The sequence below is a fragment of the Nyctereutes procyonoides genome, unplaced genomic scaffold, assembly GCF_905146905.1.
Source record: "Nyctereutes procyonoides isolate TBG_1078 unplaced genomic scaffold, NYPRO_anot_genome, whole genome shotgun sequence".
Classification (NCBI taxonomy): domain Eukaryota; kingdom Metazoa; phylum Chordata; class Mammalia; order Carnivora; family Canidae; genus Nyctereutes; species Nyctereutes procyonoides.
In genome coordinates this window covers 47445441-47459564 of record NW_026575120.1, presented here as the reverse complement: position 1 = coordinate 47459564, position 14124 = coordinate 47445441, and the positions used below count along the sequence as shown (strand labels likewise).

General features: G+C 39.1%; 1 protein-coding gene across 1 annotated transcript; it reads left to right on the top strand.

Moving 5' to 3' along the window:
• Positions 1–2000: 2000 nt before the first annotated feature.
• LOC129515791 (DNA (cytosine-5)-methyltransferase 1-like) lies at positions 2001–3535 on the top strand (the record flags this gene model as incomplete). Its single annotated transcript, XM_055334802.1, is given in 1 exon segment — positions 2001–3535. A coding segment is annotated over 1 exon segment (1512 nt), but the record flags the coding sequence as incomplete, so codon positions are not given.
• Positions 3536–14124: the final 10589 nt, after the last annotated feature.

Below are 14124 nucleotides of genomic sequence, written 5' to 3'. Positions count from 1 at the left end.
CATTTACTCAGTTAATGAAGAGTGGCCATATCACCATGACAGGAAAAATCCTTTTGTTTTATGAAATCTTTCGGGCCTCCTGCATGAATCTTAGCCTCCCATTAGCTCACATTCTATTATTGGAATTCCTCTAGTTTTCAAAATATTATCAAATGCTTTTCTACTTTATTTTATGCTTTTTGAATACTGTCCCCTCAATTTGTCATGAATATGATTATATTCTGTCTTGTAAATTCTAGGATGTAAGTTTATTCTTTTACCCTAACATATATGTTATGTATTGAATTTATGTGATTTGATTTATGATGGTCTTATTTAAGCTATTGCCATAGTATATATAATTATAGTCTGTGTAAATAAAACCGTTGGTTTAAATTTACTAAATCACTGCTTAAAACATGTCCATTTATCATACGTACCATATATTCTCCTGAGAATGGCCATCTGGAATACAGATTAACATTGGGATTCTAGAATGGCAAAATATACTACTTAAATTTATGCACACTTTGAGTTTAGTAGTGTGTAAGAAATGCAGAAGACAGGATTAGTGGACTAGAAAGCAAATCATTAGTAAAAAATCTGAACTGAATCACCAAGCTTATAAAAGGATAAGGAAGGAAAAAATAATAGAACCATGTGGAACAAAGTGAAACCGACTTACACACATGTAGATAGAGGCCCAAGGGGAAAGAAAAAAGAAGGACCAGGAAGTTAGGAGATGATTGCCAGAGGGAGAGGGAGAGGAAATCCCAAGCAGACTCCATGGAGCCAACTTGGGGCTCAATCTTACAACCCTGAGATCACACACTGAGCTGAAACCAAGAGTCAGACACCCAGCCAACTGCATCACCCAGGCACCCCTATATTTATATTTTTGACTTGTAATTTTGAAGTACCCTCAAGTGTGAAGAGAACATATTTTCCTGCCGCAATGATGTTAGTGCCTTGGTGTGATTTACAGTGGTTAATGTCTCACATAATTTATGTAATTCTGCTAAGATGTAAATGTGGTTATATAGTTTAGTTTGTCTTCTTGATATCTACCACAGGAGAACATACCTTGAGTAGCTGTTTCAGAAAAACAGATACAAGTGCAATGGACTTGACCAGACCTGCAGTCTGGATATAAGGATACTGAATTCCATCAGTATCCTCCAGACCTTAGATGAACACTGAGACCTACTTAGTCATAAACAAAAAAATAAAGGCCTTTATAATGTGATGAATTTGGTTTTTAGCCAAAAAAAAATTAGAGATATTTGTTATAAGAGTTGGGATGTTACTCTTTTACCACAAACGATGTGCATTGGCTTTGGGACCAAGCAGAGGGAAGTAATACAACCTTTATAAGAGGATGTAAACAGAGCAACATAGAGTATGAATATTTAGTCCAATTTATACCTATGGTAATCTAGTAGTGATAACCTGTACTTGTACACAAGAGAGTTGAGGCAAAATATTAATACTGGTACTTGTGTGTATGGTATCTGTATTTTTTAAAGGAATAGAAAGAGAAATGTACTAGCAGAGAACTGACTGGCACTCTAAGAATAATATGAAGTCAATAGATACCAGAAATCCTAGGATTTTCTGAGTTAGAAAATGAACTAGCTCTCACCAAGTAAAGCTCTGCCCATTACATCACCAACTCAGGAAAAAATCTGAATTTAGTGTCTGCCCTTACTTCATAGTCTTTTTTTTTTTTTAAGATTTTATTTATACATGAGAGACCCAAAGAGCGAGAGCGAGACAGTGAGAGCAAGAGAGAGAGAGAGAGAGAGAGAGAGAGAGGCAGAGACACAGGCAGAGGGAGAAGCAGGCTCCATGAAGGGAGCCCGAGGTGGGACTTGATCCCAAGACTTCAGGATCATGCCCTGGGCCAAAGGCAGGCACTAAACCGCTGAGCCACCCAGGGATTCCCCCAGAGTCTTAGGACAGAAATCACAGCAAGGCCCTGGTCATTAAGACTAATAGATACTCTTTCATTGGACTAATGTGTCCGCAACCCAGACTCAACCTATGAAGACTTGATCAATAAAATTGAGACCACCGTTCCTCCTTCTGTGCTCAACCGGAATCGATTTACAGAGGATTCTCTCCTTCGACATGCCCAGTTTGTGGTAGAACAAGTAGAGAGTTATGATGAGGCTGGGGACAGTGATGAGCAGCCCATTTTTCTGACACCCTGCATGAGAGACCTGATCAAGTTGGCTGGGGTCACCCTAGGAAAAAGGCGAGCTGAAAGATGTCAGACCATCAGGCATTCTGCCAAAGAGAAGGACAAAGGCCCCACTAAAGCCACCACTACCAAGCTGGTGTACCAGATCTTTGACACTTTCTTCGCAGAGCAAATTGAAAAGGATGACAAAGAAGACAAGGAGAATGCCTTCAAATGGCGGCAGTGTGGCGTCTGTGAGGTTTGTCAACAGCCCGAATGTGGGCAGTGTAAAGCCTGGAAAGATATGGTTAAGTTTGGTGGTAGCGGATGGAGCAAACAGGCTTGCCAGGAGAGGAGGTGCCTCAATATGGCCACGAAGGAGGCAGATGATGATGAAGAAGTCGATGACAATATTCCAGAGATGCCATCACCCAAAAAAATGCACCAGGGTTAGAAAAAGAAACAGAACAAGAATCAGATCTCTTGGGTTGGAGATGCTGTCAAGACTGATGGGAAGAAGGATTACTATAAGAAGGTTTGCATCGATTCAGAAACCCTGGAAGTGGGAGACTGTGTCTCTGTTATTCCAGATGACTCTTCAAAACTGCTGTATCTAGCAAGGGTCACTGTGCTGTGGGAAGACAGTAGCAACGGGCAGATGTTTCATGCCCACTGGTTCTGTGCTGGGACAGACACAGTCCTTGGAGCCACATCAGACCCCTTGGAGCTTTTCCTGGTAGATGAATGTGAGGACATGCAGCTGTCATACATCCATAGCAAGGTGAAGGTCATCTATAAAGCTCCATCAGAAAACTGGGCCTTGGAGGGAGGCATGGATCCCGAGGCTCTGATAACAGAGGACGACGGAAAGACCTACTTCTACCAGCTGTGGTATGATCAAGACTATGCGAGATTTGAGTCCCCTCCGAAAACCCAGCCAACGGAGGATAACAAGTACAAGTTCTGTGTAAGCTGTGCCTGTCTGGCTGAATTGAGGCAAAAAGAAATTCCAAGGGTCCTGGAACAGCTTGAAGACCTGGACAACCAGGTTCTATACAGCTCAGCCACCAAGAACGGCATCCAGTATCGAGTGGGTGATGGCGTGTACCTCCTCCCCGAGGCCTTCACGTTCAACATCAAGCTGTCCAGTCCCGTGAAACGCCCACGAAAGGAGCCTGTGGATGAAGATCTATATCCAGAACACTACCGGAAATACTCTGATTACGTCAAAGGCAGTAACCTGGATGCCCCTGAGCCATATCGAATTGGCCGAATAAAAGAAATCTTCTGTACCAAGAAGAGAAATAGGAGGCCTAATGAAACCAACATCAAGATCAGAATCAATCAATAATAGAGAAATCTCAAAAATTTGGGGCCCGGTATAAGATGACATCACAAAATTGGCCCAGTGGGATTCCTTCCTTGGCAATTTTTAATGGGAGGATTCAATGCAGTTATGCTTCCCTGTTCCACTATTGTATACATTATGCATTTTAGCAGAAAACATAACTAGGGTTTGATTTCATAGATTTCTGGGTTAAGAAGATTCACTTCATACTCTAATAAAAATCACTAGGAAGTTAATGAGGATACTGAAATTGATTTTGAGGCAGCAAAACACAGTCATTTTAAGCCATTATTGTAGTGGGGACATGTTATAAAAATGCCTGTGAGAACAGGTTTCCAAGCTTGTTATGATAACATATAGGCTTGGGAGCAGTTTGTAGATGCTATTTGAAACCACAAGACAGCAAAAAATCAGCAGTGGATAAGGAATTGATATGGTCCAAAGGCTGAACCCTGGGGCATTTCAGGCCAAGTAAGAGATAAGAAGAAAAATGCCCAGTAGTTTGAGATCAGGTTTACTGATATAGGAGGAAATTAAAAACATTAAGGATAATAGACAGTAATTGAAGAAGATGCTGTAAAGGGAAGAAGGTAGTTAACTGAATCAATTTGGTATGCCAACTAAGGTGAGTGACGAGAAACTCACACCATTATACTTAGCAACATGAAAGTCACTGTCAGTTGTCATATTGATCAATTTCAACAAAAATCAGTTTCAGTGGAGGCTAAGGGAAGAAAACATAATTGGGTGGTGGTTTGGTCAACAAAGGATAAAGGCGGCAGGAGAACTGAAGGTATAAAAAAAGATGTTATTCTCATGATTTACCATGAAGTTTAATCCAGATCAGAAATAAAGATAAAAGAGGGGTTGGCACAGAGAAAGGCTGGTATAATCAATGGAGTTTTGGTCTTGTTAAGGTTGAAGTTGTTTCTGCAGATATGATGAGATAATGAGAAAAGGCAGTAATCAAGAAATAAGAGAACTAACGAGCTATGACTACTAAATGTAGGCGGAATGGGGTCCATGAAGAAAAAAAAAATAAGTATTAGATAAAAACTAAATATATACGGGATGCCAGGATGGCTTAGTCAGTTAAGCATCAGACTCCTCATTTTAGCTCAGGCCATGATCTCTCTGCTTGAGACTCTCTCTCCCTCTCCATTTGCCCCTCCCCCTACTTGTGCTCTCTTTCTCCTTCTCAAAAATAAAAATACAATCTTCAAAAAGACCTAAGACATATAGATTATGTATGGCCTTTATTTAATAATGTGCAAATATTGTCTTATTAATTGTAACAAATATGCCATCCTAATAGAAGATGTTAATCATGTTGGAACAGAGTTTGAGATAATCTGAAAACTCTGTACTATCTTTTAAATTCTTCTATAAATCTAAAATAATTATAAAATTTTTTAAGTGTTTACTAAAATCGTAGGATACTTGAAACTAGGATATTGACTTTTCAGTTATTGGTAATAATGACATGGTCTGGGTGAGAGTGTAAGAGTGAGTGGCTAAAATGGAATGGAAGAGAATTCAGTGTTTAAGTTGTCAAGGAGCTCAGAGGCCAATTAATTTGAGTAACAATTAAATAGAAACTTTTTTTTTTTTCAAGAAATGAATGGGGACAACTAAATTTCTTTAGATGCATCAGTGATGGTATTTCAAACATGCGATTGGAAGACATTGTTTATTGACAGAATTAAAACAGGGAATAGAAGAGTTCCAGGACCAAGCTTCAAGCTGTGCTAATTAATAATTAGAGGTGAAGAAGAAAAGTAGAAAGAACCTCAGAAGAATGGATACTGAAGTAATAAAAAATTGATTAGAATATGCCCTCAATGGGGCACCTGGTTGGCACTGGACTCTTAGTTTTGGCTCAGGTCGTGATTTCAGGGCAGTGAGATCAAGCCCTGCTCAGGCTTCAAGCTCAGTGTGAAGTCTCTTTGAGTTTCCCTCTCCCCTCAACCCCAGTCTCTCTGCCTCTCTTTCCTCCATATCCTCCCCTCTTCCACTCAAATAAACAGATTTAAAACAACAACAACAACAACAAAAACCGCCCTCGTGCTGTAGCCCTCACGTGATACATTTTATCTGCATGGAGTAAAGTCTTGATTAAATTCAATACCCTAGCATTACTTTCACACAAAACTAAATGCTGGTGGAAGGAAACAGTCATGCCATCTCCATACTCTCTAATTCACAAACACAGATTCTGAGAAACTGGTCAGTAGGAAGCACCAGGAATCTGTCTCCTCTGTCAGAAAACAATTACACTGGCAAAATCTCACACCTGCAACTATTTTGGAACTCTGCAGGCTACTCAAGGCTTGCAACTCCTAGAGGAAGTTTGCACCAAATTGCAGCTAATTTTGGTCAATTTTTGGTCTTAATAAGGTAGCATCTCCCCATTCTCCACCTCTCAGACCTGGCCTAGGGGGCCATGCACAGCACAAAGATACTGTTCTCAAAACAATGCGGTATAGGAAGAAAGACCTAGAGAACAATGGAATAGAAAACACAGCAATAAATCTTTGCATATACTGTCAAATGGTTTTTGACAAAGATGCCAAGACCTTTCAATGGTGAGAGGATACTTTTTAATACATAGTGCTGGGAAATTGGATACCCACATTCAAAAGAATCAAGTTGAACCCTTACCTAACACTATATAAAAAATTAACTCAAAATGAGTCAAAGACCTAAATTTAAGACCTATAATTATGAAATTCTGAGAGAACAAGAGGCAAAAATCTTTACAACACTGGATCTAGCATAGATTTCATGAATTGGACATTAACGGTGCAATTAACAGAAGGAATTGGACTTTGTGAATTTTGTTTTTTAATCGTGCATTTTTTTCTATCAATGGAATGAAAGGACAATACACAGAATGGGAGAAAGTGTTTGTAAATCACATGTCTGATAAAGGATGAACACCCAAATATAGAGAATTCCTAAAACTCAACAGTGATAGACAACCCAATTTAAAAATTGGTAAAGGACTCGAATAGACATTTCTCCAAAGAACAAATATAATCTGGCCAATAAATACATGAAAAGGTGCTCATTCATTCATCATTGTGAAAATGCAAACCAAAACTACAATAAGGTAGCACCAGCAAGGAATATTAGCCTTAAACAGAAAGGACATTCTGACATATGCTATAACATGGATGAACCTGAAGACATTATGCTAAGTAATAGAAGCCTGTCAGAGAAAGATAAATACTGCATGGTTCCAATTCTATGAGGTACTTAAAATAGGCTAAACCACAGAGACAGAAAGGAGAATGGTGGTTGCCTGGGGCTGGAGAAGAGACCGGGAAGTTATTGTCTAATGGGTATAGAATTTGAGTTTTCAAGTTGAAAAAATAATTCTAGAGATAGTGCTGATGGTAGCACATTATGAATCTATTTAATTCCATTGGACTGTACATTTAAAATGGTTAACATGCTAAAATTTTACTTATTTAAGTGCACATACACATGTGTATATGTATTTGTGCACGTATTTTGTTCCTTGGCATCTCTTCAGCACTTAGAACAGTACCTAACGCTTAATTAGTCTTATAAATTGCATGTATAAATAAAAACTTGAGCTGGCTGGTGTTACAGAAACCAAAACGGTAATCCCAATTAGGAAGGAGCTATCAAACAAGGGTTTAAGCAAACTAAGACAAGGATATTTTTGTTATATATCACAATATACTTGCTGTCGTTTGGGCAAAACAGTGCCCAGGGAGTGAAGTTCATGGCAACTTACCTGGTATGTTGGATGGACCTGAAAGGGGGGGGGGAGAGATGCCAAAATAGATCCTTATCAAGACAATTTAAAAAATAAGTTTTACTGTGAAAAGAAGCAGAAAATTGGGACAGTAGCTAAAAGGTTATGTAGAGTTGATAAATTTTTGTTCTAAAATCCTAGGGGACTTCTGAGGAAGATAGTGGAGTAGGAGAATCCTAAACTCACCTCCTCCCACAAATACATCTAGTTAGCACTCACATCAGTGTAAATAACCTAGAAAATTACCTGAAGATTGGTAGAACAGACTCCCTAGTTCATCACAGAGAAGAGGCCACATAGAAAATGGTAGGAAGGGCAAAGAGGCAGGTAGGGAACAAACTGACCAGACTGTCTTGGGAGGAGAGACCATAGGGACAGAGAGGAGCAGACTCCATCGCAGGCACCCCAAAGTTTCCAAGGCACCGGAAGACAAATCCCTGCAATATTTGGCTTTGAAAACCAAAGGGGCTTAACGTTGCCAGGTTGGGGTTTTTTTGTTTTGTTTTGTTTTGTTTTGTTTTTATAATCAGTGGTATTTAACACCTGGAACTTTAAAAATTAGCAGCTAGGCTCTGGGAAAGTCAGAGGGCAATAGGAAACAGAGCCTCCACCCTTAGAGAGACAGCATAACAAACCACCCCACTGAGATACAACATAGAAGCCGCAGATTATAAAATATATGAGGTATACAGGAAGATTTATTTATTAACATCCCAACATGTGCTGGAGGGATCTTTAGAAAACTCTCCAAGAATAAGAAGGCTGACATGGCCTATTTCCCTCCCCAACTTTCCAGCCTAGATGTATAAACACCTGCAAGAACTAGCATGAACATTCTCCACCCAGCTTGCTGACAGTGCCCCATCACCTGCCCTAGCTTACTCCTGAGGTCTCCTGTCAAAGCCACCCTTGGCAGTTCTCCAAAATGGCTACAGGTTCTCCCCTATCCAGCAGATCCACACACACAAAAAAATTAACACCTTAAAACCCACCCCTGCTTTCTCCTACAGACCTCCCACGCATAAAAGTTTCCGAGGTACTTCAGGTCTCCTCCACAGCAGTGCAAAACTTGCTAACGGCACATATCCATTTTGCATTCTCCTGCAAACACACTCTTGGCAGAAGTTCATCCAAAGCAGCTCCATAAGTATGGCATCATGCAAGCATCCCCTACAGTGGCCAGCATCACTCCCAAGTGACTGCTGCCCTGGGAAGAGGGGAAGATAATCAGACAGACCAGACCCACTATGGTCCCAGTAGTCAGCTGGAAGTAGACATCTGGTCTGACTACAGGCTCCACCCACCAATGAAAGTCTCTCAGGGAACAATAGAGAGTAACCAGTGATTGGTGTGACCCCAGCTATGCCTGGTCTGACTCAGTCCAAACTCAAGTCACCCAAAACTGGCCCACTAACAGCACAGTGACCAAACCCTACCCAATTATACAGACAGCCACCGCCAATGACTGCATTAAAGGCAAACATAGTTCAGCCTCAACAGTAGGGTGTGTGCAACACATAGGAGACACCCCTGATGCCCCAGGTTCTGGTGAACAGGGGACATTGCACTACAAGGCACTGCAGAACCTCTTCTTCACAAGGCCACTACTTCCAAGGGCAGGAGATGTAGTGCCTTTCCTAACTAACCATGGAAGCAGATTTAGAGAAAGTGAGGAAACAGGAATATGTCCCAAATGAACAAACAACAAACAGCCACCAGGACTGGCTATGGATTAAAGTTTAAAAAAAAATAATGCTCACCTGAAAATTTTAAACCATCTCTCATGTGAATTTTGTATTTGAATTTAAAATACTGTTAGGCTTATAAACACCAAGAAAATTTTAAGTTTCTTGTGTTGGTAATACTGTCAACAGTTAATAGAACACACAGTAAACACATTTCTGGAATAAAAGCGCCCTCAAGTCAGGACTCAAATAGTTTCCAAAGACAAAATTAAAAATATGAAGATGAGCTGAGAAATATAAAAGCAAGCAGTAAATCAGTGAGTAGGAAATAAGTCTTCAAAATCTGTCATCAGAAATAAGTCCCATTATTAGACTTAAACAAAGACCAAAGATTTTGGATGTATATAAAATATAATGTAAAATAAGTCTTAATTCATTTTTAATATAAAAGATAAAAAACAATGACTAAGGAAAAATAAGCTATCAAAAGACAAAGCATTTTAAAATCAAGCAAATATAATTTCAGGAAATTTTCTAGAAGTAGTAGGGGTATGTGTGGTTTTTGTGAGTGTCAAGTTGAAGTTAGTATGTAATGGTTTAAACATTAGATTAGTTAGGTACTATCATAGAGAGCAGTAGTTAAGTCAAAAATACAATTGAGGATGTTACTCAGAATGCATCTAATAGATACCTAAAATAGGAGAATTCAGTAAGATTAAACTACAACTAAAAGTGTGACATCAGAGTTCCAGAAGATGGTAGTAGATTAGATAACAAAAGACAGTATATTTGATTAAATCTCAAAGTATTTCCTAGAATCCATTAGTTTCAAAAGCTACACAGGTGCCATACACGATAGAAATAAACCTACAACTAGCTATCTTATCATGAAATTGTTCTACAATTAAGACAAAGAGAAGATAAAACCAACAGGAAGCAAACTACAACAAACAAAGAGAACTAATTTCCAAACAGCAGAAGTTGAAGGTAGCAGACAGAGTGAAAAAATATCTTTAAAGCATTGAGAGAAAATAATTTTTCATACTGAAAATTTAACATGAGCAAACTTACCACCAATATATCCTAAGTATAAGAACTACAAAAGCTGGTTTAAAAAATAGCAATCTAAATATGGCAATGTCAGACAAAATGCATTCAAATAAAGAACTATTACTAGGAGACATTACTATCTTTACATAGTATTAAAATGTTTAGTTCATCCTATAAATATGTAACATGATGGTTCAGGTTTACGTAATGTGAAGTTAATAAATTTAACAGAAGACCTTTAAATCCTCTTCCTAAGGAAGAATTAAGGGCAAGTCCTTCAACAATTGAGAGATCAAAAAAAAAAAAAATTAAGTATATGAGTTTCAAGAATAAAATTAACAGCTTGTGTATCCTATGTACAGAATGTAAAGCCAACAATTCATTAAAAAAAAAAACACAAGTAAAAGTAATTTTCTCGCATATATTTAACACTCAAGTCCCTATACATATTCAACAATCAGAATCATATTGAATGTATTCTCTAAAATATATATATATATATAATGTAATTTAGTGATGTCTGGGCAGCTCAGTGATTGAGCATCTGCCTTTGGCCCAGGGCATGATCCTGGAGTCCCAGGATCGAGTCCCACATTGGGCTCCCTGCATGGAGCCTGCTTCTCCCTCTGCCTATGTCTCTGCCTCTGTGTGTGTGTGTCTCATGAAGAAATAAATTAAATTTTTAAAAATTATATATGTATATATATATTTCTTCTAAATATTTAGAGATGTCTTAATAGAAAATACACATGAAGGATAATTTAAAAAAAAACTATCTTTCAAAATGGATGAGATGCAACCAACCAAGTACATAGGGGTAGGTGAACACCATAAAGGCCCCTGCTTAAGAAGAACAAACACTTGACACCTGATGGATGTGAACCTCAGGTGGCGTTGGATTGTGCAGTTCTGATCTTCTTCACACGAATCTGCAGGGAGGGGGAGTTGCTGGACAGACTGCAGATACTGTAATGTTGGATCTCTCACATCCATTGTGTTATGCCAAGGGTATATTATCCCCAGGATCTCACAGACAATGACTGAACACAGCAGGGGCACGAGCGCTGGCCATCCCTTCCCAGCTCATTCCTTCACAGCAAGAAGCAACTCTAACAGGCAATCTTGACTTTGGAACTCTCTCCATTTACGGGCCTGAGACAAATCCTGCCCAGTCCTGCTTCCTTCCCCTCTCATCTCACAGATGTCAATCCTGAAGCTCTACCCACTTACTTCAGTGCTCCCAATCCTGCACAGGCAGCTTAGCCCTACAGCGACTGGCGGGGTAATTTTAGTCTCATCAGCAGAAGGTAGTGCAGCTTTGACACCGTGGAGGCAAGGAGAGATGCCTGTGTATCTCAAGAAATCCATTTTATCGCTGCTTGGTGCTCACTAGTTCGATTCTACAGGGAATGGACCATGCAACAGTCCGGGTCTGAGAACGGTATCATTTCTAAGCCCTTCTCATTTTCTTTATGAATGAGAATTTAGGTCAGATCATCAAGTAAGCCATCAATAACTCCAGAAGTGATAAAGGAGGGTGAAGCCATGTAAAATGCAGGATAGAAGAAAGAGACACTTCTTCATGACCAGCTGCAGTGATGGGGCTTAGGTCCTCCATCCAAACTCTAGTACTTTCCTCAGGAAAAAGGGCCTCTGGGAAATATGGGGGCAATGCATATTGAAAATGTGTGGGATGGATTGTGGCATCATTGGAGGTGTACCACTCATGCTGCTCTTCACATATAACTACTGTGAAGAGGGTTCCTGCCAAGGAGACGGTGCCTCATGGAAAGCTTCGTTTGCCATGATCGTCTCTGCTGCGGTGTTCACTTCAACTCCACACTTTTCCTGATCTTTATTAAACCAATAACTGATTGTGGCAGTGGTACAAGGACTTGGACCATCCTGTCTCAGTAGGAGACTTCTTTATTGGGCAACCTACTGTCCTGCCTGAGATTTTGTTACAGCTGTACTTCGGATGGAAGCTCTTCCTCTCAAATCCTCCTTCTTGCCCACTCTCATTTCACAGGTGCCACATCCACATTGTGGTCTGAAGGCTCGGATTCTTTCAAGTGAAACAAACTGATCAAGTGAATTGATCAAGTGAAAAGAATTGAAAAGAATTCACTTGATCCTGATTCTTTTCACTTAACCTTCTGAAGCATTTCTTCAGGATATATTATACACACGTAATTCTATCTTGATATCTGCTCCTCATAGGACTTGATCTGACAACCTCCAGCTCAAAAAGTTAAAAAAAAAAAAAAGTTCCCATGAAATACAAAGAATAAAAATAAAATAGAAACAAAGTACAAGTGACCACCAAAACTAAAAAGTACAGTGATTACCAAAACTGACAATCACGGATTAATACTGACCAAGGACAGATCATGTATAAATAGACTATGAGAGAAAACCAACCACAAGGGTACCTGAGTGGCTTAGTCTGCTAAGTGGCTGCCTTTGGCTCAGGTCATGATCCCAGGGTCCTGGGATGGAGTCTCACATGACAGTTCCTGCTCAGTGGGGAGTCTGCTTCTCCCTCTCTCCCCCCCCCTCCCCCTGCTCATGCACACACACACTCTTGTCTAATAAATAAATAAAACATCTTAAAAAAATCAACCATAGCATTAAACATAGACCTATATTCCTCTCTAGGAGTTCCCAACTATGGGGAAGGAGGACAGAATTTTTTGGTTTTTAGCAAGAGATATCAACTGTTTGGGGCATAGTTGTTCAAAAAAAACTCAGAAGTGGAAAGAATTGTTCTTGGGAGTTAGCAGCCATTGGTTAGGTAGTTTGGCTATTGGGGGAAAATCATGAAGGACTAGTAGGGGGCAGACTCATGGAAGGTTTCAGTGAGAAATTCAGCTCTTCATGGTCTCTCCCAAACCAAGAGAAACATAAAAATTACATTGGCAAAGAAGTAGGCGAACTTCTAAGATGGCCCCTAGTGATCTGTGCCCCTGGTATTCACACTTTTATAGAACTCCTTCTTGAGTGTGGCCGGATCTAGTGACCAGTTTGTAACATACGAAACACAATGACACTCCTGAAAAGTCACAAATGTAATTAAGTTACAATGGGTGTCATTTACATCTCTGTAACACTCTCTTGCTGATTCTCTTTTGATTTCATGTCTGGCTCAAGTGGGTGAAACCAGCTGCCATGTTGGAGAAAAGCCCTGCAGTGCAAACAAAGATGCTAGATCTGACTCCTCCCTACAACTCCTGAGACACGTTGTGAGTTGTTTCTGCCACAGTGGAAATTTGAGAGGACTTTGCTCTGGTTGATACCTTAAATGTGAGGGGCAAAGAGGATGAAGAGGATGACTGATGAGGATGAAGATGAAGAGGATGGATGCTAAGAGGATGAAGCTAAGCCAGGCCCTGATTCCCAACTTCCAGAAACTGAAATATAAGAATATAAGAATATAAGGGGGTCATTTTAAGATGCTAAGTTTTAGGGTGACTTGCTACAAAGTAGATAACAGATACAGGCAATTATTTAAAGAAGAAAAGATTATTACAAACAACTTTATACCAATTCACGGGACAACTTAGTTAATAGAAAACATTCCTAGAACCAAAGATATTTTATAATATTTGGTCACACCCCTCATAGGAAAAGAAAAAGGTGAATAACGTAAGTACTAGAGAGATTTCTTCAGTGGTTAGGAATATTTACATTAATGATATGTCACATACAATTTAAACTGATATGAAAACATCACTGAAATAATCTCAAGGTATTAGGCTATTTTTGAACAGAAAACTCTATGCTGCCAAAGAACAGTTTACTACTAAGTTTTATAAATCAAGACAATGTATTTTACCTTTCTCTTCTACAATACTAATTTTATAGTGAATTGATAAATATATTTCTAGGCCATTAACATTATAATTGAGGGTTTTCTATTACATAATAAATTTGGAATTGCCTATTTGAAATCATCATTTATAAATCTGTCTAGCACCATTTAAAAATTTAGAAATATACATTTTTAATTATAGTAGGTGGTTCAGGTATTTCTGAAGAGCTTTCTATGTTTAATAATGATCAGAGCATTTCAACTAAAGCAACATAGAAAAAT